At 49.5% G+C, this 19,595-nt stretch overlaps 3 protein-coding genes across 6 annotated transcripts; 1 reads left to right on the forward strand and 2 right to left on the reverse strand.

Annotated features, from left to right (window-relative positions):
• Positions 1-323: 323 nt before the first annotated feature.
• LOC144051759 (P2Y purinoceptor 14-like) lies at positions 324-4,787 on the reverse strand. 2 transcript variants are annotated; one of them, XM_077565158.1, is made up of 6 exons: positions 4,519-4,787; positions 4,377-4,441; positions 3,678-3,919; positions 2,499-2,752; positions 2,096-2,321; positions 324-1,686 (listed from the first exon to the last, which is right to left on the reverse strand). In XM_077565158.1, the coding sequence occupies exons 3-6, from the start codon at positions 3,813-3,815 to the stop codon at positions 1,216-1,218; spliced, it is 1,089 nt and encodes a 362-aa protein (XP_077421284.1). In that variant the 5' UTR covers positions 3,816-3,919; positions 4,377-4,441; positions 4,519-4,787; the 3' UTR covers positions 324-1,215. The 2 variants fall into 2 exon arrangements, with proteins under 2 accessions (XP_077421284.1, XP_077421283.1); XM_077565157.1 differs by having other exon boundaries at positions 4,377-4,526.
• An 875-nt stretch (positions 4,788-5,662) lies between these two features.
• Positions 5,663-10,223, reverse strand: LOC144051761 (P2Y purinoceptor 14). Of its 2 annotated transcripts, XM_077565159.1 has the most exons (3): positions 7,955-10,223; positions 7,178-7,224; positions 5,663-6,998 (listed from the first exon to the last, which is right to left on the reverse strand). In XM_077565159.1, exon 3 carries the CDS (start codon positions 6,994-6,996, stop codon positions 6,004-6,006), a length of 993 nt encoding a protein of 330 aa, XP_077421285.1. In that variant the 5' UTR covers positions 6,997-6,998; positions 7,178-7,224; positions 7,955-10,223; the 3' UTR covers positions 5,663-6,003. The 2 variants fall into 2 exon arrangements, with proteins under 2 accessions (XP_077421285.1, XP_077421286.1); XM_077565160.1 differs by lacking the exon at positions 7,178-7,224.
• Positions 10,172-18,807, forward strand: shkbp1 (SH3KBP1 binding protein 1). 2 transcript variants are annotated; one of them, XM_077565144.1, is made up of 17 exons: positions 10,175-10,382; positions 10,768-10,821; positions 11,082-11,127; positions 11,196-11,328; positions 11,537-11,617; positions 11,714-11,878; positions 11,945-12,035; positions 14,052-14,230; positions 14,309-14,424; positions 14,604-14,691; positions 15,044-15,160; positions 16,025-16,195; positions 16,268-16,423; positions 16,500-16,596; positions 17,135-17,319; positions 17,402-17,504; positions 17,814-18,807. In XM_077565144.1, exons 1-17 carry the CDS (start codon positions 10,309-10,311, stop codon positions 18,487-18,489), a joined length of 2,532 nt encoding a protein of 843 aa, XP_077421270.1. In that variant the 5' UTR covers positions 10,175-10,308; the 3' UTR covers positions 18,490-18,807. The 2 variants fall into 2 exon arrangements, with proteins under 2 accessions (XP_077421269.1, XP_077421270.1); XM_077565143.1 differs by having other exon boundaries at positions 10,172-10,382; positions 16,025-16,423.
• Positions 18,808-19,595: the final 788 nt, after the last annotated feature.

The following is a 19,595-nucleotide window of genomic DNA, read 5'->3' on the forward strand; positions in this document are numbered from 1 at the left end:
AGCTTGATTTGGGGTCAAAAACCGTGTGTTTGGTGCCACCTTAAGGTTACACAATTTGCCTGTTGGACCTCTTATTACACGAGACGCTACATGCCACGTCACTTGTTCTGCATGACGTAATCGCCCCCGCCCCCTACCGGCTCATTCTCGTACACGCCTCCTTAAACGGCTTCTATTGTGAGTTGCTGCTGTCAATCAGAGCCAGACCACGCCCAACTCTCTCCCCATTCGCAAGCCAACGCGACCTGTGAGTGCCCTTTCAAAAAAAACAATCTTTATTCGTTTAATTTCAAATGTACAAAACATATTGGCATAGTTTATTGGTAAACATGATATAGAAAAAGGTAACAGACAAGTTTAGAAAACTCCAAAAGCAACACAAAATACATAAAAAGAGAAAGAAAGAAAGAGAAAAAAGGGAATATTAGCAAAATTAAATTCCTCGACTAATTTACACAATTTCATTGCATTTTTTTCTTCATACATTTCAAGGATTCAAAAATAAGGACACAATTTTTTATGAAAAACATTAGAGTTTCTATTTTTATGTGCAAAAATTCTTTTACTTACACCGACACTAGAAATTAAACCAATTCTTTTTACCCTCGAACCCAATACAAAAGCCCAAAGTGTGAGGTGACATGTTAACAAGGAATTGTATTTGTTGCGATTGTTTGTCTTCTTGCAACTTTCGCGTGTCCTTTTATGGCGCTTCTCTCCACCACACTTGGCGTGAAGATCCTGGTCTTGAAAAAAATCCCCAAATTTGTTTTCATAACCAACAACTTCAACGTTCAATCTGATTGTACTTTGTTCTTTAGTATTTGTTTAAAACAGAGAAAGAAAATCAACAAAAATCAAAGAATGTTGCTTTGACTCTTTGTCTCACTGTATGTTGTCGTGCGTTAAGTAAAAAAGAAAAGAAAGCAAACTTCTTTAAAAAGAGCTCCCTTATTTTTTTTTAAATACACATTACAACAATTTTTGTATTTGAATATTATTTTAAGAAGGCTGGAACGCAACTAATGCATTTCAATGGGAAAAGGAGATTTGAGATTGGATTTTGTATTTCTTGAATCCCGAGCGTGCTCATGGAATGAATTCCACTCGTATCTCAAGGCACGACTATGCGGTGAACCGGCGCACATATTTGCGGGTGGGATTTTGTGGATTCGCCGGAAAAACGTGTAAGTTGTCATCGAATGGAGGTGAGGGTCAAGTCAAGTAAATTGCGGACGGGCAGTTGGACGTCTTCTTCCACATTTGGACGCCGCTCGTCTGTTGGTCGTTGGCGGCGAGCCTGGCGGACCCGAGGACGCGTCTCCGGTTCAGCTGCTCCCGGAAGGCGTTGGAGAACAGGAAGTAGATGAAGGGGTCCAGGCAGATGTTGAAAGCGGACACGGCCACGGTGGCGTCCTTCAGGTAGAAAAAAGCCACCCTGGCCCAACAGCCGGGCGGCTTGAGCACGGCGAACGGCAGGCGCACCAGGTGGTAGGGCACGAAACACACGCAGAAGACGCCCACCAGGACCAGGATGTTCCGCCGGGACTTGAGCAGCTTGCGGGCGCCGGAGGACGCCGGACGCCGCCGCTGCACCGCCGCCAGCCTGCGGGAGGTGCTGCCGTAGAAGAAGAGCAGCGCCGCCAGGACCAGCAGGAAGACGGTGGCGGAGAAGGCGTGGACCACCTTGGAAGACAAATGGGAGGGACTTGTCGTCGTCATCATCATCGTCATCATCATCAACATCATCATCATCTGCTCAAGTCCAGTTTTGTCGGTGAAAACCTTGAAGTCCGAAAGGCTTTCCTCAGACATGAAGTGGGAAACTCTGCCATCCTGTCAACTGACCCGCCTGCCAAACTAACCGATTCACTCACTAACTGAAAAGCAACCAATCAATCGAGTTATCAACTAAGCAACATTCATCCACTGACTAAATAGCTCATGATCAAATTGAAACTGATTGACTTACTAAACTAACCAAGCAACTCATTTACCAAATTACCAATCAATTGATGGGACTGACCGACCCACCGACCCACCGACCAGTCGCGACAGTCACGCCAGACGTCCAAAGAAGAAAAAAGGGGCCAACCTTGTAGAGGAGTTTGAGCTGTCCGCTTTGGAGGTCGTCGCAGCTCGCCATGCCGGCGGACGGCGGAGGCGGAGGCGGAGGCGGGGCCTCCTGAGTGACCAGCGACAGGATGACGTAAGCGGCCGTCATGGCGAGCAGGACGAGCCACGTGGCCGCCGAGATGACGTGAGCCGCTTGCACCGACTGCAGGAGGCGCGTTCCCAACGGATGGACGATTTTCAGGTACCTGGTGGGAGGGGCTTGTTAGGCACATGCTAACAGCTAGCATTTCCGCTGCGCTTGGACGACCCCACGTGACGGCTTCATGTCCACATTCCAAACGTCTTTTCTTTTGCAACGATTGACAACCTTTCGGCCAAGATGGCCGACTTTCGGCTGGCAGCGGGCGGCGCCGGGCGCGTACCTGTTGGCGGCGATGTATCCCATGAACAGGATGCTGGCGTACATGTTGAGGTAGAAGGCGGGCGCGCCGAAGCTGCAGTAGGTCCGAAGCAGCGGCTGAGAGGCGGCGGCGTGCCTGGCGATGCGGAAGGGAAGGCAAAGAGTGAGCAGGAAGTCGGCGGCCGCCAAGTTCTTCAAGTAGACGCCGACGCAGCGCGACGAGTCGGCGGCGAGCAGGAACACCTTCAGCGTCAAGCCGTTCAGCAGCAGGCCCGTCTAGGCGGGACAAAACAAAAACAAGTTGCTTCCTTTCGGACCAAAAGCACTCACAAATGTTCGCTTCTTTTTTTTGTATTCACGTTATTTAGCTGATTTGATTGACCGGCATTTGCGAGGGTGTTTTCTTTCCTTTGGGCATTTGAACTGCTGTTTATGTTAGAGCAACCTTTCCTGTCTTGAAAACCATTTGGGGCAAAAATCTAAACATTTGAACATTGTGATGACGGAAACAGTCTGTTAATGTCATTTGACCTTTTGGTGAACTTTTTATGGTCATTTGGAAAGATTTCTTCTTTTATTTTGGAACATTTTCTTTTCTACCTTTTTATTTAATCAATTTTCTGACTTTTGTTTTGGGGGGGTTTTATGGTCATATTCTGGTTTTGGGCATTTTATGGTTACTTTTAGTTTTTGGACATTTTTAGGTCATTTTGGAAACTTTTTCATCCATCTTTTTTTCCGACAACTTTCTTTTTAAGATTTAATGATTCATTTTTTTAATCAAAATTGTGAATTCCTTAAATAAATATGTTATCTAAGAAAAATATGTTCAACAATGTGAATTTCTACATTTGCTACTAACGTGCGTCCGCCACAGGTTGCAGAGCCGTTGTTGGACGCACACTCTTGCCGTTTTCAAGTGTTTTGTCCACTGTGCGGATTTTTACTTTTTATTTTTGCTCGGTCTGTCACAACAATAAAATGGTACGATCGTTCCCATCAGTTATTGCAAAGTTGTCACCAAAACTGGTTTGGATCCAATTTTTCTTGCTAAACCATGTCGGTTTTTCCTGCTGACCACCTCGGCTACACTTTAAGAAGTCCGTTGGCCATAATAGGAATCAGGTTTTCATTTCAAAGTTGAGGATTTTGATGACATTTTTGGAATATGGAGTTTTGCGAGACCTTTGAAGAACCTCACCAGGAAGACCAGACTGTAGACAACCGTGAAAATGTGTCGGGTCCAGGCGGCGGGGAAGTTCCCGCACGACGACGACGACGACGAGGTCTCGTTGGAAGACTGGTTAAAGAGTCCGCTCACTCCGCCCAGGATGCTCATGATTGCGGTTCCTCCAGAAAAGATGCGGAACCTTCAGTGCCCTGCTGCAGTAACGTGAGGACTGATTGCAAGCCACAGGAACAGGAACAGGAACAGGAACAGGACTGAAAGGAGGAATGGTGGGGTCAAAAAGTATTTGGCCAAAATCCAATAATCCAAAATCTATGGGAAACTGGCCAAATACTTTCTTTTTTTTTGGTCCCACTTTATAATCAGTTCGGATATCTGCTTTTTGAAATGAAAATGAAACAGCAGCAGTGTGTCGGAGGTGTGCGTTTGGAGAAACCAAGTCCAAATCCACCACAGCACTTGAGACCTCAAGCTGTGCCCAATCACTTGTCACGCTTGAGAAAGTCAAACTTACTTTGGTTTCTTTCCACATTTGCAGCTGCTGGAAAAAAAAACACATGCACGATTTCTGGCAGTGGAGATTGTCAAGGATTTGAACGGACTCCGCCGTGTTTAAAGACACGAAAAGAACACAAAATGGAAGTCGGACGGCCTTCAACGGAGCTCATCCAAGCTTTCCTCACACACATTGAAAAAGAAACAAACACTTACCTTCAAAACTGAACGTCGGCAACGCTGGCGTCGGCTCAGGCCTCAACCTTTTTTTTCTCTCTCTTCTTTTTGTAGAAAGAGAAGATGACACAGTTAGTTCAAGATGAAAACTCTCACGCGTGAAAAATGCTTTTCAAGTTACCTCGGGTAACGTGCGGTCGCTCCACTGCTCGCCACTTCCTCCTACGCCTGCAGCGCCTGCGATGGCGCACGTGTCATTTGCATGACAAACACAGGTACGCTAAATTCAGGTGTGGCCTCGCATGTTTGAGTTTGTCTTGCTTTCCAGATGTTCCTGTGAGCCGGAAGGCAAGACCTGGAAGGGTCCAGATGCCGACAAAAGCCAACCCATCGATAGACAAATATGGGACTGGTCGCCAGGCCAGCCCATGTCAGGGACCGGCTGGACAAACACCGGCGACCAGTCGGTAGCCATTGAATATACGTGCGATACTTGCAGTGCATTTGGGCCACTTTCACATCCGTTTTTGGAAAATGTGGAAGTGCTATTGAATTATTACGCTCAGCTGGACTGCAGGCTTTTTAGTGCAGGTTGTCGACAGGAAGTGACGCGTCGTGCAGTCTCGCTCCAAACCGCACTTTTGATGATTTGTATATCGCTCGCTCGGCCGACTCGCGCTTGCTGACGAACGAGGTCAACCTCAAACGGGAAGTGAACAAGAAGAGAAATGAAGGCTGGTTCTAAAAAATAGCTCGGCACCAGTGATGGGGCGATTGTGATTTCTCAGGAATGTTGACGCCGTGGTCATGTGATCATGTCAACACTGACATATAGGGGAATAATCGTAAATAAATACAAACAGTTGTTTTTTTGCTGATTTTTGACTACTGTAGTTTAAAAGCACCTCATATCCGACGATGAAATAGGTCAGGCCCGAATAAATAATACTGTTGGCCTGGCATTATTAAAAGATGATTTCTTATATCAGAAATGTTTTCAAACTGGCAAACCTTCGCGTCAGTTCCCAAGAAGTGGCGCTCAACTTCAAAAAGGTTGCTGACCCCTGCTGTCAATGCTGGATGTGTAACGGAAATCCCAATGTCATCAACAGTGTCAAGAAAAAGGCGCGACTATACTGCCCTCTTTTGGTTGCGCTGCACAACTGCAGCCTCCTTCAAGTCAGCGTTGTATCCAAAGCGTCCGCTAGAGGGCAGTAACATGCGCTAATCGGACCAAAGTATTGGGACGCTCTTTAGCACGTTAGACCTGATGGATATTCGGCAAAATGGATGAACAACAAACCAGAAGCTTTTTGTCTTCTTGCTTAAAGTATAAGACTGTTTTTATTAGTGCTTCCAAACACAAAAATGACAAAGATGATGCAAAACTGGTCTTTTTGGTTCCTCTCCTACTTCCTCATATGACCTTTTCAAATCTGGGGTCTTTTCTTCCACTCATGCCCACTAATCTTTGTCTCGTCTCGTCTTCCTTCATTTCCCCTCGTATTCGCGAAGTTAGCTCACGTCCCGGATTCCCGACGCGTTCCTCTTGCGTCTCGTCAGTCCTTCATTCATTCGTAGTTCCCGCGAGGTTGTCGCATCCCGCTGCGTCTCCTCGTCGCGTTCCCGGAATGTCCCGTGACTGGATTGCTTGGAGGGTTCCGGCCTAGATGTTGCTGAGACTTTGCGCGGTGGCCAGAGAGGGCATCCCGCCCCCCCTCGAGAGCTTGGCCAGCAAAGACTCTCTGAACTTGTGGCACATGAGGAAGTAGATGAGGGGGTCCAGGCAGACGTTGACGGCGGACAGGAAGAGCGTGGCCTCCTTGGCCTGGAAGAGCAGGAAGCGCGAGGTCCGACCGAAAGCGGACGCCGGCATCTGGCTGAGCGTGTAAGGCACGCGGCACACGTGGTAAGGCACGAAGCAGACGAAGAAGACGGCCAGGATGCAGAAGATGCCGCGGTTGGACTTGCGCCGCACGTGGCCGCAGTCGCGCTCGACGCGGCGGTACGAGCGGAAGATGCGGCGGGCGATGGAGGCGTAACAGAAAGCCAGGAGCAGCAAGGTGAGCCAGAAGAGGCCCACGCTGAAGAAGGTGGACACCCGGTGCCACTGGACCCCCAGCGGGCTCTTCAGCCTCATGCAGTGGCGGGACGTCTCCTCGTCGGCCGGCCGGCTGGTCAGCGCGGCGTTGGGCAGCGCGCACAGGGCCAGGAGGCCCCAGGCCAGCAGCGCCAGCAGGCGGGCCACGCCCACCTTGCGCAGGAAGCCGGCCCACGTCAGGCGCGCGATCTTCACGTAGCGCTCCAGGCTGATGAGGCCCATGAAGAGGATGCCCACGTACATGGACGAGTAGAAGAGCACGGACGTGTAGCGGCACATGAGCACGCGCAGGCGCCAGCCGCCCACGCCCAGCCGCAGCGCCGCCCGCAGCGGGAAGGTGGCCAGCATCAGCAGGTCGGCCACCACCATGTTCTTCAGGTACAGCACCAGGGCCGAGTCGCTGGGCACCCGGAAGAAGATCCAGGCGGCCGCGCCGTTGAGGGGCGCGCCCGCCGCGCAGATGAGCAAGTAGAGCCACGGCAGCGCCTGCTCGGTGAACACGCTGCTCACGTCCGATTGGTTGACGGCGGCCACGTGGCTGGCGTTGACGGCGTCCATCACTAAAAGACAACACGGAAGCGCCGTCACGTGCGGGACGTCGAGCGCTGCTTTTTAAGGAGGAACTTCACAAGCGCCATCATTTTAAATACATTCAAGTGGAAATGAAAACAGATGTACAATATATGAAAAGATGAATGTTTTGGAGTGATGGGGAAAAAAACGGTTTGTTTTTGGTCACCTTCCTTTCCCAAGCCAAGCCAAGCATGTAGTCGTCGTCGTCAACTTCTTACATGTCAAAACAAGAAAGGTGGACAAGTTCACAAGTGAGCCCGAGAACAAAAAGGGCACGAGGACATTGCTTTTCAATCTCCCTGGATGAAGTGGCTGGGGAGAGAAAAATCTGGGTTTGTCGTCAGATCAGAGAATCTTGCCGAGAAAACACCAAAACAAAACTCGACCCAACTGCGTGATTCCACCGGCATGCAAGAAAAGGTTCAAGACCAGCCAGAAAAGGGTTGGAATGTCTGTAGACCCCCCGATTCTGAATATTCTTGTCTGATGACTTTCCACCTTGCAAGCAGTCCCATTCAACATTTGGCGGAGAATTTTCTACTGCTTTATAATTATTTAGACTACAAAATATATGTTGACATTTTTCCGCAATGCTGCTCTTCGTACTTGTTGCGTCAGGCCGAAAGCTCAGAAATCACAATTTGGCAAATGTTGACTATACTTTTGCTCAGTCCACACATGAACACTAGATGTCATTTTAACAAATGATTTAGCAATCTAAAGTGTTGCAAATGTTTGGCGCTCTTTCAAGGTTTTGGCTTGAGGCCGTTTTTGGGTCTCCTGAAAAGTGACCATTTTGGAGGTGCAAAGTCCCTTTTAGAAAGAAATCATATTTTTCTCTCTCACACACATTTGTGCAAACAATGTGATAAAAATCCATCAACTTTTAAGGCGGCCTCAAATGTTCCTTTCAAGTTGTGCATGCAAGAAGAAGTCTACTCACCACACGAACATAAATAAAACCGGCAGCAAGACTCCCAAGTGTCTTTTCATGGAGGTCTTCTCACTTTGGGAGGTTTTCACTTTTGGGATTGCTCTTCTTCTTCTCTTCTTCTTTTTTCGCGGCGTCCGATGTCCCTCCCCCACGTTCTCTCTCTCTCTCTCTCCCTCCCACAAGCCAGCATGCTGCTCACATCGTGCTGGTCTTCCATTAAAGACAAAAATGATTTGTAATGATCAAAGTCCATGTCATGTGTGGTAATGAAGTTTGTGGCGTCAAGTGCGGAATTTATGAATGTCAGCAAATTGCATTCATTTCGTATGTTGTGATGTTTAGCAATGAAAAAAATAGGACCGTGAATGAACTTGAAAAAAAAAAACTGTAGTCCGTCACAGCGAACATTTCAGCGATGTCAAGAATTCATTGAGTGCGATCTGAATTTTTGGACTTCATGGAAGCTCATTTCTTAAGGTGAAGCAAACCAATGATTTGGAGCGGTTGGTCGAAAGGAAGATGATTTCAATTACTTATTATTATCTTCAGTTGAATGCGTTGCGACATAAATAAGAATGGCGGCGTATGTCCAAATAAAGTTTCTACAAAATGTACTAAACGGGAAAAGATTTTGAAAAATGAATCTCATAGTTATGTTAATATCAACCAAATAAATAATAGAGAGCAAACTTGTCATGACAGTTGAGGTTCCTTTTCAATTGATTACCAAAGACTAAAACGAAGGACAATTTTGCGATAATTATAGTTCATTTGAGTTCGTTTTGTAAACATAAAATGTCGTTTCAGTTTGTTTTTATGTTATCTTGAATTTTAGTTGTCTGGTTAGTCTTAGTTAACGCAACCTTGGTGTGACCAATCGTAGACCAAGTCCAATTGTCTCGATTCAACTTTTCCCGATGCTTCGGACCTGGATGAGCGACAATCTTGGATACGGACGGACGTGTAACTCTGCAGGTAGAACTCTGCTTTCAAGTCCTTTGACCTTTTTGCGGAGGAGATAAGAGGAAACGTTCCAGACTGCTCGGCTGTTGTCGTTACCCACAATGCCTTGCTGCGCAGGAGAATGTCAGGAAGAGGCGCGAAGCGGAGGCCGAGCGCTCGATTGTGAGCAGGAAGCGGCGCATCTCTGCTGAAACAACATCTGCACGCACGCACAGAAGGACGGGACGCCGCCGCCTTCCTCACATGCAAGCGCAAATCTAAATAGACGAACTGCGCTGTTTGTTTGAATTTGCTGCTGTACAAAGACGATGCACGCCGTCCAAAGGGACAACATAGCGTTAAGACGGTGGAAGTCGTTTCTTCATGGCTGAAAAATGCGCAACAATCACAATAAGATGCTGGCAGCATGAACTAGAAACAGCTTGACTGGAAATGGATATAAATAACCTTGTAGGTTACACATTTAGTAGCTGCCTCTGTAGAAAGCTTTATGAGGCCCCATTTTAGACATCTTGTTACACTGCGATATAGAGTTCAACCGCAACTAGTATGCAAATTGCTTAGCCTCATCTCCTGACATTGGGATTTTGGCCTGTTTTACTGCCACTGCCCCACCCCCTTTCTCTTTTTTATCTCCTTGCCCTCTTTTTTTTGGGGGGGGAACAGCGAGGGGGCGTTTTGTGCATTTTTATCTGGTAAAGATGTTCACGCTCCAAAGATGCCGCATCGTCCAATCAGCTCGAAGTATGGTACAGCAAGTCCCGCCTTTCCCGAATGGATCTCCCGAGTGACGTCCCAGATTGATAATGTGAAGAACTCCCTTGAAAATCACAATGATCAATCTGGCTTGTGAGTAATTCTAACAAACTCAATAATAAACGCTGGAGCAGGGCGGCGTAAAATCAAAAATAATGCCCATTAATTAAACTTACAACGATCCAAAGTCAAATGCTTTTCAATGATTGAGACGTTCCTTTCACAGAGTAAGACCGCCATTTTGACTTGTGACGTAGTCTAGTTTGGAATTGTCATAAATGTCACGGCCCACAACGTTTGGCGTTGATGCCATTTGCTGCCCTCAGCTAATATAAGGCATAAAATTCGCCAACGTTGGCCATCAAAAAGTAAAAAAATAAAAAACCTCACCCCAACCAAGACGTACAGTATTCTACTACAAAGAAACGCGGAAATAAACACGTAATACGCTGCTCTAAATCAGCACTTTGAGCTGCGAAAAAAAATCGGAGTCCTGCTCGAGTGGAATCTCCATGTCGGGTTTTCTGTCCCACAAATCCTCCATCGCAACTTCGACAGTCCGGAAGTGGATTCAACAACATGAACGGAAACTGACTCCGTCCCAGAACATGGATCCCAAGTGTGGTGTTTTGTTTTAATTAACGATGGAAAGTGTCGGGACGATGTCTAACACGGCGAAGAGTGGCGACCTGATCCACTTGAACGTGGGAGGAAAAAGGTGAACCGGAAGCGAGTTTTGGGGCCGAGTCTCGGCTAACCGTGGCTAGCATTTAGCATCAAGATGCGTCCCAGTCCCACAAGTGTTAAGAAACATTCCCGGCGTCCGACAATGGAACTCAGTCGGAGATTGGAGCGGTTACTCTGCACTTTAAATACTCTTAACTCGAACGAGCAAGTGCCTATTCTACTCCACGTTTTATAGTATTTTGAATTATGCTTCGTTTGAGTCTACGTTAACCGAACAGGTGATTTGTGTCCACTATTGAGTTGAAGCCATTTTAAGCATCCGATGTAGGTTGACGAGGTGCTTCCGTGTAAACTCTCAGGTTGAGACAGGATGCAAGTGAACGCAGCTTTCGTCACAAGGGTGTGTTTGTTTATAGGTTCAGCACCTCCCGACAGACTCTCACGTGGGTTCCTGACTCCTTTTTCTCCAGGTAGGCAAACAAAACAAACGCACGCCGTCCAGTTCACGTACAGCGTTACTAGTGAACACTTAAAAGTATCAAAAAATAATGATACAAAACGTTTAAATGTATTTGTAAAGTTGTTTTTGACAATTCATCAATTGGGCTGTAAGTTTTAGTAGTCGTGAACACATTGAGACTTGCTGGTTGGAAGACATGATCATTGCAACGTGAACGTGGTTGGATTCTTACAACAAAAGTCACCGTGGCAACTTTGCGTTTGTTTTCAGTCTCCTAAGCGGGCGCATCTCCACCTTGAAGGATGAAACTGGAGCTGTAAGTCAACTGGCATCACTTGCTTCCGTTAGCATTTGCGCTGTTCAACGCCTCTCGCTCGGCCGCAGATCTTCATCGACAGAGATCCTTCCCTGTTCGTGCCCATCCTCAACTTCCTGCGCACCAAAGAGTTGCACCCGCGCTCCATCAGCGTGCACATGCTCATGCACGAGGCCGAGTTCTACGGGATCACGCCTCTCGGTGAGCTCCTCAAACCAGCCATGCCCGTCTTTAGACAAGTGCTTCACTTCGACATTTCAAAACCAACACGGGTCAGACCGAGAGGTCATCGTTAACCCCACAGCCACTTTTTGTTGATTTTCTGACATGGCGCAAACCAGGAAGTGAATTGTAAGCAATGTTGAGTTGTGTGAGGCAAGCGGCATCCCTTCTCCAACTGTGTGTTCAGTGCGCAAGTTGCAGCTGTGTGACGAGTTGGACCGCTCCTCCTGCGGAAACGTCCTTTTCAACGGCTACTTGCCTCCGCCAGGTAATCTGAAAACACTCGGGTGAGCTTTTGCGCGGGTCAATGAGTTGCAAAATGAGCTTCCGAGTGCTGCGTGCCAACTTCCTGTTTGCGCGGCAGCGCACCCCGCCAAGCGCCGCAACCGTCACAGCGTGGCCGGGTCCCAGTTCATGGCGGGTCGGGCGGCGCCCGGCGAGAGAGCGCCGGTGCGACGTAGCAACACCATGCCGCCTAACCTGGGCAACTCGGGCATGCTGACCAGGGCCGAGGAGAAGGTGGCTGGAGGTGGGACAAGCGCGCGCGCACTACAAAAAAGGAAAAAAGAAACGTCAACATGACTTGCGTGTGCAGGCCCGTCATCGGATCCCGGCTTGGTTCGGATCATCTGTGGACATCACAACTGGATCGCGGTGGCCTACTCGCAGTTTGTTGCGTGTTACAGGTACGCCAAATGTGTTCCTACTTTTGCTTTCAAGTCATTGAGCGATTTTGCAAGACTTGCATAATATCGTGTAGGATCGGACGCAGAATTGACGGCGATGAAAGAAAGTTCCAGGCGACCTTTTCCTGCCATTTATGTAACACTAGGGGGCGCTAGTGCCGAGATGTTTGTAAGGCACAGCTGGAGCCTCCTGCTGTGAATTTTTGCACAGACAACAAGTCGAAGTTTCAGAGTGAGAAGATTTGCAACTGATAAACGCAAGTCATAAGCACAAACATTATGTGAAATTTGCTCTAAAAATGAACGGCAACATTAATGGAGGCCCAACGACTGCTTTTCAAGGTTTTTGAAAGTTGCGTTCCAAATTTTGAAGAGCAGCCGTTCTGTGTTAATTCTTTGGACATTTATTATGAGGACTTCTTCGACATTTTTTATCCGCTGCACACAATCGTCCTCCTCTTTCCAATCAGTTCATGACTTGCAGAACTTAAAAACGGGGGGGGAAAAAAATCACGCCAATAGTTTGAATGAATAAAAATTCTGCGTTCAGGAGGCGCACGTGACGGCAAAACGAATTTGAATCAAAAGAGCTCATAAGATGTCGCATTACACAAAGTGACCACAAAACACACGCCGCCGTTTGCCACATACTTGGCTTTGCCCAACAAGGGTACGAACGGCCACGGATCTCCCGGAATAGCCGACGTGGCGGCAACGACGCTCGAGAAGCAGAAACGGGACACAAATGGGATGTGCTCGCCCATTTGCTGAGCGGCGGCGAGAGGCAAAGCCGGCGTTCGTCCGTTGAGGGTTAACGAGAGTGAAGCCGCACCCGCCACAAACAACGCTGATGGCGACGAGGTTCGAGCGTCGACATCCGACACTTTTGACCACATTTCAAGTAAGCCGAAGAGCCGACAACGAGCAAGCGGCCGTTCAAGGGATACGCCCACGCGAGCAAGAGCGCCACAGCTGGCGGCAGTTGTCGCCGATGAGGGTGCGGCGACGCAGCGGGTGCGGCGCCGCAGCAGGTGCGACGCAGCGGGTGCGGCGACGCAGCGGCTCTTAAAGCGACAGGACCACGTCAAGGAGAGCACAACAGCAGGCCAGATGTTACACTGCCCCGCCCCCCAAAAAAAGAGAAGAGAAAAAAAAGACCTTTGAAGCTAATATGTTGCTTTTGTCACAAGACGTGATTTGAGCATCCAAATCAACATTTCAAACTTTCATTTTTTTCCCATTTTCTTAAGGCAACATATCCTAATAGCCTGTTTCAATAATAAGAATAATCGTTCCACTAAGAATATGACAATTATGATGTTAAAGCTTTCATACATTATCAGGCGGCCACCTCTGAATTTTGTCCACAGGAAAAACCCGGGCATGAATCACGTATTAGCGCAGATGAATGACACTATTCATTTTGAGCGCCGATGATCCTTTAGCCGGCAGCTAATGGCTACGTTAGCCGTAGCAAAGGTTGTCTTTGAGCAATAAGCATAAATGCATTCATAAATATTTGTGTGTATTTGCTCATTTTCAATTCTGCAAGTAATTGCTGATCAGAAAAAGGACGAGCGAGCGTGTGCAGTGGATGGAAAATGTTGACCACATCCTCATTAAATGCGGGAAAAATGAACACAACGGTTTGGATTGGGCGGGAGAAAAAGGTTGATTCAAAAAAAGCCTTTTTTAATTCATGGCAATTCTAAGATGTGATTAATCGATTGCTTGGCAGCTCTGTTCAATACATAAAGCATTTTTCAATCCCGTGCGATGCTGTAGCGACACGTGACGCCATCTTGCGTTGCCGTTGGCTCAGCTGGCCTAACTCGAATGCAAAAAGGGGAGTTCACCGACGGACCCGAGTCTGCTGCCGGCCGGCAACGCTTTTTTTTTTATGGAAGGCGGCGCCGCCTTTGCCTCTGCTAGCTTAGCATCGCATGTACGCTAGTCGCGGCCGAGGCGGCGCCGGGTTTGACGTGCGTCCGACCTGCGTCCGCGCGTCGACGTCAGGGTGAAGGAGTCCACCGGGTGGCAGCAGGTCTTCACCTCGCCTCGCCTGGACGGGCTGATCGACCGGGTGGCGCTCAACGCCAAGGTCATGGGGGTCAACGACAAGATGGTGGCCGTGGCCTCGGGAGCCGAGATCATCCTGTGGTGCGTCTGCCCGGACGGCAACGGCAACGAGATCGGTGAGGACGAGCGGTCGTCGGTTCGGGCGCGCGTGGGCCGACCTCAAACGGCGAAACGCTAAACGGCGTGTTTTGCAGGCGTCTTCAGCCTGAATGTGGCGGTGGAGGCTCTCTTCTTCGTTGGTAACCAGCTGATCGCCACCAGCCACACGGGCAAAGTGGGCGTGTGGAACGCCGTCACCAAGCACTGGCAGGTGAGCGCACGCGCGGCCTTCAAAAGCCCGCCGGCTCTTTTCAAGGCATTCGTTCACGTCTGGTCTTCGCCGTCTTCTCGTCCGTCGCAAAAGCGGACCATCCAAGCGAACGCTTGCGTACTTGTTGTTTTGTGTGTGACGTCATCACGTGTGAAATGATTTGTTTGCGGCTTGAACAGAACCAGGACGTTGTTCCCATCAGCAGCTACGAGACGGCCGGCTCGTTCCTCATCCTGGGATGCAACAACGGATCCATCTGCTACATCGGTAGGCAACACAATCGTCTGCACGCTCGTCCAAAGCAAACTTTTCTTGCCGTCTCATCGTTTTACCGTAAGCGTCCTCCTTGCAAATATGGCGAGCATTAAAAGTAGACGAGACATTCATAAACAATAAGCGGGACAAAATCGGCATTTTCGTCCACTGATGAAGACGAGACCAAAACACGCTTCACCTGATCCAAACCGGACCAAAAGGATGTGATCTTGTCCAATCTTGTCATGTGACACGCCCCTTTTCAAATACACGTGCCGCTGTCAGGAAGTGGATTCACGGTTAAACAAAAGCAAACCGGAACGGCAAAAACGTTGCACCCAAAATGTTGCTGTTGTTGTTTCAGACGTTCAAAAGTTTCCTCTGAGGATGAAAGACAACGACTTGCTGGTGACGGAACTTTATCGAGACGCCGCCCAGGACGCCATCACCGCACTCAGCGTTTACCTCACGCCCAAAACAAGTATGGCCGCCCCTTGCATGCAAAGCCGTGGTTCTTCCCGTATCCGGGTTCCGGTCCGCGCCAGACTCGGACGCGCTTCGTGATGACGATTCTGCACGAGCGCGTCACGTTGCGCGAGACGCTTTTGCTCGACTGGCACGCACGAATTTCGGGAAAAATCAAAAATGAAAGCGCTGCAGCGGGAAAAAAAAAAGGCTGTGACGTCGCCGGCATCATTCACACAAAGTTGGTCAGCGAGAAACGTGACATCATCACGGAGGTCAAAATTCGAATCATCCGCATTGCAAAATGGAGGACGGGATTGACATTTTGAGATGAAAAGCTTTAAGATCCTTTGTTGACGTAAGAGTTGCTTTGTGGAGTCGCAACTCGTACAACTCAAAAAAAAAAGAACGCTCGCAAGTCGGAAAGAAATCATCACACATTAGAAACACAAAAACAAGCACAGGCGGAGAATCGGGACAAAAAGCGACTTTGCAGGTCGAAGACTTGATTCGAGTCACTTGAGCTCATTTGTGGAGTTCACAAAAGCAGTCGTCGTTTTTGCTGCGGCGCCGAACCCGGAACTTTTGTTAGCAGGCCTTTACAAGCTGCACAAACATGTAGAAAAAAATGAATTGGGGAAGAGCAGACATCTTTAGCCATTCAATGTGAGCAACATCCAGAAATGTCTCAAGCAAAGCGCAAACTTTGCAAACCTGCTTTTAAAAATTCAGCTCCACCTTTTAGCGGTCCACAAAAATGAGAGGGTAACGTTGCCAAGATTGCCGACCCGGTCTGCCGAGTGCTAAGAAGCCAGTCGAGGCCAAGCGGGCGGCGCCGATCGCCAGGGCGCCGACGCAGTTTTTGTCTTGCGCTCCTCAGGCGACAGCGGCAACTGGATCGAGATCGCGTACGGGACCCGTTCGGGGGCGGTGCGCGTCATCGTGCAGCACCCGGAGACGGTGGGCTCGGGCCCGCAACTCTTCCAGACCTTCTCGGTCCACCGCAGCCCCGTCACCAAGATCATGCTGTCGGAGAAGCACCTCATCTCAGGTAAGGCCGTCTGGCGGCGGGCGGGAAAAAAGTTGACCCACGCCCGCTTGCCCCGCTTTTCCCGCCCGGCAGTTTGCGCCGACAACAACCACGTGCGCACCTGGACCGTGACCCGCTTCCGAGGGATGATCTCCACCCAGCCCGGATCCACGCCGCTCACCTCCTTCAAGATCCTCAGCCTGGACGAAGGCGACGGCCAGGGAGGCTGCGGCGCCGGCACCGAGATCGGTTAGCGTAGCCTAGCTAGCGTTGACAAGCGTTGATCGGTCGCCAATTATGAAAAGCAACCCGATGACTGACGCAGGGCCGTACGGCGAGAGGGACGACCAGCAGGTCTTCATCCAGAGGGTGGTCCCCGACACCGACAAACTCTACGTCAGGCTGTCGTCCAATGGGAAGAGGTATCCGTCCGTCCGTCCGTCCGTCCGTCCCAGTTGTGTCCATCCTTTCTGCTTCCTGTGACAACTACTGCAAGTTGTGCTTTTGCCGTTAGTAGCAAACCTTTTTTCCCCTTTTTGGCAACATCTGCGTACCTCTGGATAATTGTGTTGCTTTGGAGCCCTTCAAAATGCCGGTACATAAAATAAGTGGGAAAAATTCAAGTTGATCTTTTCGCCCCCAATTCTGAACAGCTGAAAATGATGTGATCGTATTCAATTGACAAAGATTTGGACGGTCGGTTTTTTTTTTTCGTTTTTACTTTGGAAAATAATGACCGAACCGCTAACGCACTACAACATTAATTGCTCCTCCTTTTTTTAAAAATCACTACATGAATGCAAAGTAGGAAATATTGATTGATTCTAAAAATATTCGATAGTGACAGCAAACAAGATCAATTGATCGATTCTCCCAAATAATTCTCGGTTCAATTGACGAGAAACGGATTGATCGTTGATATGTTTCATGAACGTGGTCTTGTGTGTGCGTGTGCACCAGAGTGTGCGAGGTGCGCTCAGTGGACGGCACGTCCATCACGGCGTTTGTGGTCCACGAGTGCGAGGGTTCGAGTCGCATCGGCTCGCGGCCGCGCCGTTACCTGTTCAGTGGCCACGCCAACGGAAGCATCCAGATGTGGGACCTCACCACCGCCATGGAGATCGCCGGCAAGGTGGACATCCGAGGTGAGGGAGGCGCACTTCCGCCGCCGCTGCTCGCTCGCGTCCTCCGAGCTGACGGGGGGCGCTCTGATTGGATGTCTTTTAGCGCTGGGCGGGCCGACTGAGGAGGAGCTACTGGAGCTCTTGGACCACTGTGACCTTGCGCTCACCAGAACTCCCGACAGCACGCCCAGAACCTCCACATGCAGGTACGCACGCACACACACACACACGTGCGCGTTAATCTGTGAACATATCAAAACCATAAGCACAACATTTTGGACATAATTGTTGTCGTCATGACGCGCCATCAAACTGTAGTTAGCACTTGAGAGAGCGATAATAAATTGCTTTTGTTTGACATTAAAACAAAGAAATGTGAAAATTAGAAAAGATTTCATTTTTTTTTCTAATTTAGAGCAAAACAGAGCTTTGCTATCGACGTCTTTACTGCATGACTTTCACACGCACGGCGATGACGATGACGTTCTTCACGTGATGACTTCCCGCCTGTTCAGCCTTTTTTCAGGTTTGTGCGACGGCCCGCGAGCGGATCGAAGCGGCTCTTCGCTCTGCGGCAGTCTTCCTCGCCAAGCTCCGCTCCCGGCGCCCCTCGCCAAGCCCTCGGGACCGCCGGCCTCCCTCGCCTTCGCCGCCTACGGACCCCAGCACCTCCCCGGCTCCAGCCCGCGCCCCCGGCGGCAGGCGGAACGAGGCCGGGTCCGCGGGGGCGAGCGTGAATGCGGGTGGGCCCGCAGGGGCAGTTTTGTGGAGCGCTGCCAGGAGCTGGCCAAAAGCTCCGAGGCGGCCGACGGCACCAGGCGGAGTTTGGCCGTCTGCAGCGAGCTGGAGGCGCGCTTTGGCCCGAGGACGCCCGCCACCTTTCCCGTGACGCCCGGCCCTCGCCATTGCCAGGCCGGGTCGCCTTCCTCCCCGACGCCGTCACCCACGTCGCCCTCGTCATCGCAGCGCGGGACCGCCGCGCCCTCGTCCTGGTCCCCCAGCGGCCCGCCCTCCGCCTCTACCAGCCCCACCCGCTCGCAGACGCCAGCCCCGGTGCGTCGCAACGCCGCCTCCCCTCCGGCGGACGTCGCCGCGTCGACGGAAAGTTGGCCCGGCCCGGACATCCCCGTGGGCGGCGGCGCCGTGCCGACGAGCAGCCCCAAAGCGCACATGAACGAGACCAGCTTCTGACGGGAAGCAACGTGCCCGCGACTGCCAGCGCGACTTCCTGTAATCAAGCCAGCAAAACAAAACAAAACAAAAAACATGTCGCCGGTGCTGCCTGTCAATCAAAAGCATTTTCTCCAATGGCCCCTCCCCCCCCCTGGTTAGCAATGAGCGTTTATCGGGAAGCAATGTTTTGTTTTGATGCCTCCAAGTGCCCAAAAATACACTAAAGTCTGTTGTCTTGTTTTGGGCTCACATCGTTTTGTATATGAAAAAGACTTTCTCCTTCTGTTCTTCATAAAATGCATAAATAAATAAAAGGATTCCCGGAACCAAGTGCAAGCAGCTGTTTTTTTTTTTTTCACCAAAAGAAGGTACGTTTGGTGAGCTGATTCTTCTACAAACAATACAGAAAAAAATCCGATTTCATCTTAATGCTATTTCAGCTCGCCTTCGTTTCAAGCACAAGGTTTCAATGCTGCGTTCAAGGACGGTCGGAAATATCCAACTTGTTTTGTCCTAGTTCCGACCTGGAAGCGTTCGAGGCGAAAATAAACAACCAAAATGGCGGATAGTGATAAATCGTTTTTTATTTTGCTCCTCTAAATGAGTTTTGAGCTCCCGCAAACTGACATTCTCTCAATTTTGCTTCATTTATTGTTTTGATCTCATTTCACAAGAATTCGACGCATTCTGAAGTTGTCGATGCAAGTCGATTGATACGCGAGTAAATTGTGTTTTGCCAAAAAGCTTCCGTCGTGACGTATTTCCGGCAAAATCTCATAAAGCGGCGCCTTTTCCGGGAATGGCCGTCGCCGTTTGTTTTCCTTCGGAGAGAACCTCGACCCGTTTCGGAATATTTTGTCCTCTTGTTTTTTGTCGAGACGACAATACTTTGCGCAATCACGGCTGCGCGTCCACATTGCAACTTAACCGCCTTGTTTTCTTTTTCACATTCGCAAAATGTGTTGTGGGCATTTTCTTCCCGCTGATGTCATCCATCCGTTGACCACACAGGGGCGCCGTTTGTTAACAGTAGAACCCGAGCTCAAGTTTTCATGTGCCACAAAGAAAACTTTTTTCCAAGCCCGACAGACGCGTGCGTAAAAAAACACACACGAAAAATAAGT

Source organism: Vanacampus margaritifer, chromosome 5 (genome assembly GCF_051991255.1).
Source record: "Vanacampus margaritifer isolate UIUO_Vmar chromosome 5, RoL_Vmar_1.0, whole genome shotgun sequence".
NCBI lineage: Eukaryota > Metazoa > Chordata > Actinopteri > Syngnathiformes > Syngnathidae > Vanacampus > Vanacampus margaritifer.

Coding starts and splice junctions, on each gene's coding strand:
- LOC144051759 (XM_077565158.1), bottom strand. CDS start 3,815: ATGAGCATCCTGGGCGGAGTGAGCGGACTCTTTAACCAGTCTTCCAAC. Junction 2,753..3,677: donor TCTACAGTCTGGTCTTCCTG/GTGAGGTTCTTC, acceptor TGTCCCGCCTAG/ACGGGCCTGCTGCTGAACGG. Junction 1,687..2,095: donor AGCTCAAACTCCTCTACAAG/GTTGGCCCCTTT, acceptor TTGTCTTCCAAG/GTGGTCCACGCCTTCTCCGC.
- LOC144051761 (XM_077565160.1), bottom strand. CDS start 6,996: ATGGACGCCGTCAACGCCAGCCACGTGGCCGCCGTCAACCAATCGGAC.
- shkbp1 (XM_077565143.1), top strand. CDS start 10,309: ATGGAAAGTGTCGGGACGATGTCTAACACGGCGAAGAGTGGCGACCTG. Junction 14,231..14,308: donor CGGCAACGGCAACGAGATCG/GTGAGGACGAGC, acceptor CGTGTTTTGCAG/GCGTCTTCAGCCTGAATGTG. Junction 14,425..14,603: donor CCGTCACCAAGCACTGGCAG/GTGAGCGCACGC, acceptor CGGCTTGAACAG/AACCAGGACGTTGTTCCCAT.